This window comes from Martes martes, assembly GCF_963455335.1.
Source record: "Martes martes genome assembly, chromosome: 13".
Taxonomy (NCBI): Eukaryota; Metazoa; Chordata; class Mammalia; order Carnivora; family Mustelidae; genus Martes; species Martes martes.
In genome coordinates this window covers 88,237,709-88,246,004 of record NC_137901.1, presented here as the reverse complement: position 1 = coordinate 88,246,004, position 8,296 = coordinate 88,237,709, and the positions used below count along the sequence as shown (strand labels likewise).

The window sequence follows — 8,296 nt, the reverse complement described above, 5'->3', positions numbered from 1 at the left end:
GAGTGTGGTTGCGGGCTTGGGGGATGCCACTGAGGTCGCAGAAGTGCGGATGGGGGCTCCGGTGTCTCTGATGAGTTGGGAAACTCCTGCTAAGTGTGCCCATGACGCCGGTCATGACAGAGGAAGTGGGAGAGGAGGAGGGGCAGGGGCGAAGGAGGGGGGAGCGGGAAGGTCGGGGGGGGGGCTGCGGGAGGAGCGGGAGAGAGAAGAGGAGAGGGAGCAGGTGATGGAGGAGGAGCAGCAGGGAAAGGGAGAGGCGGGGAGGAGCGGGGAAGAGGAGGCAGAGGGGGAGCCAAACCCACCGGCACCACTGCGCGCCGAGCACGAGGATCCCCGCGCGGTCTCCCGCGGAAACGGAAGCGAGGGCGTGGGGCGGCAGACTACCCCCCGCGGGGCGTGTCCTCCGGACCGTCCGATCCGCGCCCCGCCCCGGCCCCGCCCCCAACCCCGCCCCGGCCCCGCGCAGCCCCCGCCCCCCGCCCCCGCCCGTGGGCTCCCGCCCGAATCCTGGTGCCCAGGGCGTCCCGGGGGCGGTCCGGCTGCGCCGGCGATGGCGCATAAAACCGCCGGCCACCTGCCGGGCCGCTCCTCCGTGCGCCGCGGTCTGGGCCCCGCCGTGCCGCTGCGGCCCGCCTGCCCCAGAGTCGCCGCCTGTGTCGCCTGTGTCTCGGTCCCCGTGCCCCCAGGCGCGGAGCCGCGCGAGCGCGGGGCGGGAGCCAGGGCGCGCAGACATGGGCAGCCGCGCCAGAGCGCGCCGGGCGGTCGCGGTGCTGGGCTTCGCTGGGCTGCTGTGCGCCGCGCTGGGAGCCGTCATGATCGTGGTGGTGCCCACGCTCATCAAGCAGCAGGTCCTCAAGGTGGGTGAGGGGCGCTGGCCGGGGCCCGCGCGGGTTTGGAGCTGGAGGGCGCAGGGCGCGGAGGAGCGCGCCCAGTTAGAGGGCGGGCGAGCCAGAGCCGGGATAGGCGCCCCGGGTCGGGGCCCCGGAGCAACGGGAGCCCGGAGCGCATCGCGAGGGGCCGCTGGCTGCCTCCGCAGGACCCTCCCCGACCCAGGCCGAGGCTGGGGGGCGAAGGGGGCATCTGGGGGCTCTCCTGGAGGCGCAGGCCCAGGGTTGGGGAGGCCTGAATGAGAGACCTCACCCTAAGCAGTCTGGCGCCCAGGACAGGCTGGAGTGTGAGCACATTATGGTGCTACTTTCTCGCCTCTTGACTACAGCAGCCTGAGGCCCTATCTGCTAAAATTAGGGCTGCACTATGCCTGTTTCCTGTGAGCCCAGGACGACAGGAACCTTCCATTCATGTGCTTCTGTGAGACTCACATGCGTCCCCGGGCCTTGATAGCGGGGTGCTCAGCAGAGCACTCTGCTGTCCGGAAGCTCCCCCTTAGAAAGCCCTTCTCAGAGGCCCAGGGCTCCGTCCTCCCCCAACACTGCTTTCCTGATGCCCACTGGGAATGGTAAGCGGCTTTCCCCCGAGATTCCCACGGAGGCAGGAACAAGCCCAAGGCTGCATTAGCGGAGGGCTTACCTCTGATCCTAACTTTCCGCACGATTGCCCTTTCAACCGTGGAGACAAGTTAGCTGGCCTCAGACCATCAGACTCTGCCCTGGGTGTCCGGACAGCCTGTTTAAATGAGCTGGCGTTGAGAAAGGCCAGGGTCACAGCATTTCAGAGCCTTGATGCCAGAGAGAGCAGCGGCGGTGTGGGGCGAGGAAACTGAGGCTCACCTTACCCAGACACTGAGCAAGCCTCGATGAAGATGTGGGTAATGTCACTTGCCCGTTGACTTCTCTTTTCCCCATAGCTTGCTCCTTTAGGTGGGTTTCTTAAGAATGGGACTTGTCCACGTTTCATATCTGTGCCCCCTGCCCAGTACGGGATGCCTGGGGATGGCTGGATCGCTGGATGAATGTGGTCGACAGTCTGCTTACGCCTGAGCCGCCCCTTCCTGGGACCCGGTGGTCGTTAACCATGAGGCGAGGACTGGCTTTCCTCAAGGTCTCTGGGAGTCATGTTGGGCACACTGTGTCTTTTTGTTGGTTTGTTTGTTTGCAGATCTTGTCCCAGTAAGCCCTGTAGTCTGATTCCGAGGAGGTCCTGGCTGCTGGTGCCCCTGAGCCCTGAGTCCCTCTCCTGGTTTTTTTTGCCTCTGGGGGTGGCCGGACAGATGTGTGTGGGGTCACCTCAGTGCGTTCGAACTGCTTTGTTCTCTCTCATGGTGGCCGAGGGGTTACACTGTTCAGAAGAGCCGTGAGAGCTTTATCTCAGGGAGAGCCCACGATGTTGTCATCCAGGTGCTGTAAACATGGGAGCCATCAGGACCCTGTACAAAGAGCCTCTTGCTTTGGGGGTGCGAGAGTGGGTGGGGTTTATAGTTGAAACATCTGGTCGGCCCCATCATTCCTGGGTGAACTCCAGGGTGATTTCTTCTCCCCCCCCCCTTTTAAAAGATTTTATTGAGAAAGAGGGCACGCACAAGCAGGGGTGAGGGACAGAGGGAAGGGGAGAAGCAGACTCTCCCGCTGAGCAGGGGGCCCGATGCGGGGCTTGATCCCAGGACCTTTGGATTATGACCTGAGCCAAAGGCAGACGCTTAACCGACTGAGCCACCCAGGCGTCCCCCAGCGTGGTTCTTTCTAGGGATGTCAGTCAGTTCTGTGCACGCTGGTTCACACACAGGTACCCCCTAATTCCCCACTCTAACTCTGGGTTTCCAGAGTGGAGACCGCCATCATCCTCAATTATCCTGGACCGAGAATTTCCAGGTTTAAAGTGGAGCGAGAGCTGCCCAGCATCCTCCGTGAATCTCCCGAAGATGATTGGTTTGGGTCCGAGTGGCGTGAAGGCAGGAAGGCCAGCCCAGCCCACGACAGCCACTTCTTGGGCAGCCCAGGCTGAGCCCCAGCCAAGTCCCTTCCCGTGGAAGAAGGATGTCTGTGTTCAGGGGACCGAGTGGGTGGGATGTGAAGAGAGAGGGAGGGACTGCCTGCCGGTGTTTTCTTTGGCTGCACGTGTCCATGGGCAACTTGAATGGGAGGCCTTGTGCTTTGCTATTTTCTTATGCTTTTTGGTTAACTAAAGAAGTCCGCCTATAAGACATGAATTCTTGCTTGGAAAAAAATAAAAAAATTCAAACGGAGGGAAAAAGAGATCCCTCCATTTTATTCCCATCCTCAAATAATAATTACCACCGTTGTTGGCAGGTGTGTATCTTTCTAGACCTTTATCGATGCCTGCGTCATAAGTATGTATTTACACACGTTACTACGTATTTTTGACATATATGGGACTATACTACGTATAAATATTCTGCAGTTTGCTTTTCAATTCGCGGATATCTCTTGAAAATGTTTCCAGGTCGCAACAAATAAATTGATCATTTTTTCCCCCTTTTCTGCTTGGTATTCCTTTAAATCGCGATCCCCTTGATTATTTCCTGGTTTCTCTACTGACTGGTGATTTTCTCTGTTTCAAGCGACTGAACCGTGAGCGTCCTGGTCCATACCTCTTGGCCTGCATGTCACGAATACTCTCGCACGGGACAGGTTTTCAGAACAGAACCCTGTAGACCACGAAGCCCGTTCTGTTTGAGTTTTGACAGTTACCGCCAAATTGCCTTTCTGGAAAGCTCCAGCATTTATGCGCCCGCCAAGAGCGTGAAAGCCCCACTCCCCCTGCGTGTCTGCCATCATATACTTCATGATGATCATTTTGTTGTTGTTGTGGATCTGATGGGTTTGATTTACGTTTCTCAGGCTGCTGATGGGGTTGAGTGGGGAGGTGATGCATTCTGAAACCCGAGTCAGTTTCCGGAGCCCGGGGCTGCTGAGTTGGCTGGGCCCTTTGCTAGCTGGGGACATCATGCCACTCACTTCACCTCTGAGGCACGGTTTCTTTCTTCAGCTCGAGACGGGTCAGATGTAGTTTGCCTGCCAGCAAGATTATAAACTACAAAGGCGGTTACGTATGTGTGCAAATACCTTGGACATGTCTCGTGTTTCTTGTTTGACTCTGACCACAGCCTTGAGAAGTAGGTTGAGGTGGTGCTTTGGTTCCCTCCTACAGGTAAGGAAACTGAGGCATAGCAGAGGTCCGGGGCTTGCTGGCATCTGTACGGCTTGTGACAGTGGAGGGGCAGAGCCACAATCCCGAGTTGGGGTCTACATGTCAGCCAGGGCCTAGGAAATAAGGTGGGAGTGGGAGCCGGAGCCCTTCATCCGATAGATTTCTAGGCAAAAGTTAGAAAGAAGGGACTCGATGTGTATGCTTTAGCACAGAGTTGGCAAAATAGAGAAGTCGTTGAGAAAAAGCTCAGGTCACAAGACACTAACCTGTATTTCCAGTGGGGGACAGTGCACATAAAATCAGAAAAGGGGTGGACTGACAGAGTGCTCACTCTCGGGGCAAAGGGGGAGGCTTGGGCTGTGGCCGAGGGAAACATATTTTACTTGTAATTCTTTTTTTGATTTTATTTATTTAGATTTAATTTATTTAAATTTATAATAATTTATTTATTTGAGAGAGAGAGAGTGTGTGAGCAGGAGCAGCGGCAGGCAGAGGGAGAGGGAGAAGCAGACTCCCTGCTGAGTGGGACTCAAACCTTCCATCCCAGGACCTGGGGATCGTGACCTGAGCTGAAGGCAGACGCTTAACCGACTGAGCCACCCAGGCGCCCCTGCTTTTTTTTTTTTTTTTTTAAACAAGGAGAATATTCATGTGTTATATGTTTAATTAAAAATTAGTAACGAATCCAAGGTTTCCCCAGAGAGTGGCCGAACGTGCCTCCCACCGTGGGCGGCACACAGCAGAGCAGCCTCGTGGGCTGAGGTTGCTGGGAGAGGTCCAGGGAAAGAAGCGAGACTCATCCCTTCTACTTTCCCTCAGTAGGTGGGAGTGGACAGGAGGTGTCCAGCCGGAATGCGTAAGGAGAGCAGTCGCGAATTCCCGTGGGCCAGGCAGTGTTCAGGACATCTTGGTGAATGCCGTCTTGTTTAGTCCTGGGACAGTTCTGGGACACTTCTCATTATCGTCCTCGACACATAGGGAAACGAAGCTTTGGAGAGTAATTTGCCCCAGGTAACCTTCCTGGTGTGTGTGTGTGTGTGTGTGTGTGTGTGTGTGTGTGAGAAAATATCCTGGAGGAAAACGCCAGGAGCATGGGGACTCTTGTCTCCATTGCCTAGGACTGAGCCTGGCATGCATGGCCCTCCCTGTCCGAATGGATGAGGGATGCTCGCTCCAGGTCCCTGGTAGTACGTTTCCAAGTTACCAGGTGTCTCTGGTCCAACAGGGAAGGCCCGGCAGTAGGAGGAGCCCCTTGCTGCAGCCGGGCCGCAGGGGAAGGTGCTTGTCTGCTCGGCCACTATGAGTCGATGGGCCTCCAAGCCTCCTCCACATCCAGGAGGGGAGCTGGGTCCCCTCTGCCGTCTCTAAGTTGGTTTGCTGATTGAAATCAGCCTCGAGGGCTTTATCCACTCATTTTTTCAGCTGCCGAAGGCTTCCCCGGCTTGTGTTTCCATCTCAATAAATGACACCGCCGTTTGTTCCCCCAAGTGTGGAGGTGAAGATCTTGGGTCGTCCTTCATATGGTCTATCAGCAGATCCTATCAGCTTTATCTTCAAAGTGTATCTGGATTTCAACCCCTCAACATCACCGGGGCGGCCTTCTCCATCCACTGCTTGGACTGGTGCAGTAGTCTCATCTCTGGTCTTCGTAGACAGCCAGAGGGATCCTGATAAAACGCTTGTCAGATCATGTGTCCCCTCAGCTGACAACCCTTCGAGGTTCCCAATGTTACTGTGAGTGAGTATCAGGGTCGTCTCAGTGGCCTGAATGCCCCCACAGTCTGGCCCTCCTTCCCTCTCTTACCTCACCGTCTCTTGGCCTCCCTGCTCACCTACCACGCTATCTCCTTGACGTCCTTGAGGCTGCCTAGCCTGGTCCTACCACAGAGTCTCTGGCTTGCATCCCCCTCTGTCTGGAAGGCTCACCCCCAGATATCTGTGTAGCTTGCCCCTCATGTCCCTAATAGTAGTCCCTTATGTTCTATGTTTATTTGTGCGGCCTCTTTCTCCCTCCTGAGCCGGGACGTCTGCTGGGGCAGGGGCTGCATTGTCGCTCTCACTGCAGTGTCCCCAAGGGCCAGAGCGGCCCTTGCGTTCATGCTCGGATGGTGGATAGCGAGGTGGTCCGTGTTTTGAGGTCGGGTTGTTTCCTTATCCTCTCTCCCCGCCCAAGATTCGGACTCAGACTGTTTCGCTCCCTCTTCCCTCAGCGAGAGCCACCCAGAGAGCCCCAGGACTGTCCTCCCATGCCCCTGGGTGGCTTCGGGCCCCCTGGCAAATCTCCTCCGCCCATCAGTTAGAAGGTGGGGGTTGATGACAGAGAAGCGTTAATGAGCGCTTCTTACTGGCCAGCCGTCATCCTAATCATCCTAAGTGTTTTAGGCGTATTACGTCATCTCGTTTAGCATCCAGGGAGCTCCTGTTGCCTCTCTTTTACCCAGGAAATGGGGGAAGCACAGCGCCGTGAAGTCCCTTGCCCCGGCTCACACGGCTGACGTGGCAGGGCCAGGATTTGAATCCCGGAGCCCGCTGCCCTGTAGACCCTGTCCTCCCCGCTTTCTGATTCTGAGTGTCTTGGGCTAATCTTTGGCAGGAGGGCAGGCCCTTCCTGTGCTCTGTTTGGGTTGAGCTCCCCTTCTGCTTGCCCTGCACGGCCAGTGGGCAGCGGGCTCCCTTGCAGCCAGGGGTGTGTGTGTGTGTGTGTGTGTGTGTGTGTGTGTGTGTTCTGGAATCACAGACGCCAAGGGAAGTGGGGAAGGGCGGCCTCTCCCGCAGGGTCCGCTTGGCCAGCTCCGCTCCCGAAGCTCTGGGAAGTCCCCGGGGTCCCAGCCTGGCCGCTCCTGAGCCCCGGACAGCGGGGGGGGGGGTCTCCTGCCTCTGGCCCTGAGGGGCCAGGCCGTGGGACTGGCAGGCGCTGGCGGGTGGAAGGCGCTCCATTCTCGGGACCCTGGGATCGCACGCAGGTGCATGCCCGCTCGGGGTTGTTTTGCTTCCTCTTTCCCACAGGGGGACTTCCTGGTCCTCCCAGCCTGTGGGAGGTCTGTGGGAGGTCGCTTCATCTCACTCCACAGTGACAGCTGGAAACCACGGCTATTTTTAGCGTCCCTGAGTTGGATTTAGTTTTGTTTTCCTCTCTGGTTTCCTGAGGGGGCGTGTGTGCTCACGCGAGCGTTGTCGCGTGTGCCGATTGTGCGTACACGACGGGCGACAGGCGAACGCATGTTAGCATGGGCACACGCACACGTGCGACCACAGGCTGGAGCACGTGCACATGCATGTGGATGTGGGTAACCAGGGAGCACGGTGTCGCCGTGTTGGTGTACACGTGGACGCATGCGGGCGTGCGTGCACACAGGTTGCCGTGCGCCCGCGTGTGGCATGGGACGCGTGGTCCTCGTGTGTTGGCACACATGTGTCTATGTGTGGGCTCACGCGCCAGTGCTGACGTGTGCGCACATGTTGCCGCACATGGTCACACACAGGCACACTGGTTGGTGTGCCCGGTCACATATGTGAGCACACGCGGGCACACGCATCCATGCGTGTCTGTGCATGTTGGGTGCGCATGTATGTGTGTGGTGACGTGCCCCAGCACTGTCTGGCCTTCCGCTGGCCCGGCAGCGCGGGTGTATTCCGGGTGCCCGGCTCTTCCCGTTCCATGAAACGTTCCCGGTCCCTTCCCGGAATGACTAATACCAGCCGTGCCTCCACTCGGTGATTCAACGTGATTAGCTAGAACTGGTTACCTGGAATCACCTTGTGCTGGCCTTCCTCTAGCAGCAAATGACACAGAGTGAGTCACGCGTTGGTGTCATCAAACACTCGCTCCGTGAAGTGTCCCCACGTCCCGGCACTGGCCTGTCTGCGCCGTCGGCGGCGGCCGGGCGTGCTGGTGGTCGCTGGTGCCCAGAAGGATGATCTCGTGTCCTCGCTCGGCAGCGGACAGCCGCCTGCCTCGTGGGGCGCCCCCAGGGCTGGTTTCTGGCACGAGGCTGATGCAGACAGACTTTTCTGGTTGGTGATTTGAGAGCCAGAGGACTGGGCGGAGGAGTGCTGGGCCCCTGCTTTCTTCTCCACGAAGAAAGATCTAGTAACTTTGGCCCCATAAACACGTTTACTGTGTGGAGAATTCGATTGTGCGCCTAGGCCAAAAATTCAAAACAAAACAAAACAAAACAAAAGGAGACCTTCTTTTATGTACCTCATTTCCCTCCCCCTTGTCAAACGTGAC

At 57.6% G+C, this 8,296-nt stretch overlaps 1 protein-coding gene across 2 annotated transcripts in view; it reads left to right on the top strand.

Moving 5' to 3' along the window:
• The first annotated feature begins 518 nt into the window (after positions 1-518).
• The window catches only part of SCARB1 (scavenger receptor class B member 1), a 69,225-nt gene continuing 61,447 nt past the window's right edge, over positions 519-8,296 (top strand). The window contains exon 1 of one of the 2 annotated variants that reach the window (XM_080821414.1): positions 519-857. In XM_080821414.1, the coding sequence (XP_080677540.1) occupies positions 732-857 (126 nt within the window). In that variant the 5' untranslated portion in view covers positions 519-731. The remainder of the gene's footprint in view (positions 858-8,296) is intronic. The other variant, XM_080821415.1, reaches the window with a different exon arrangement.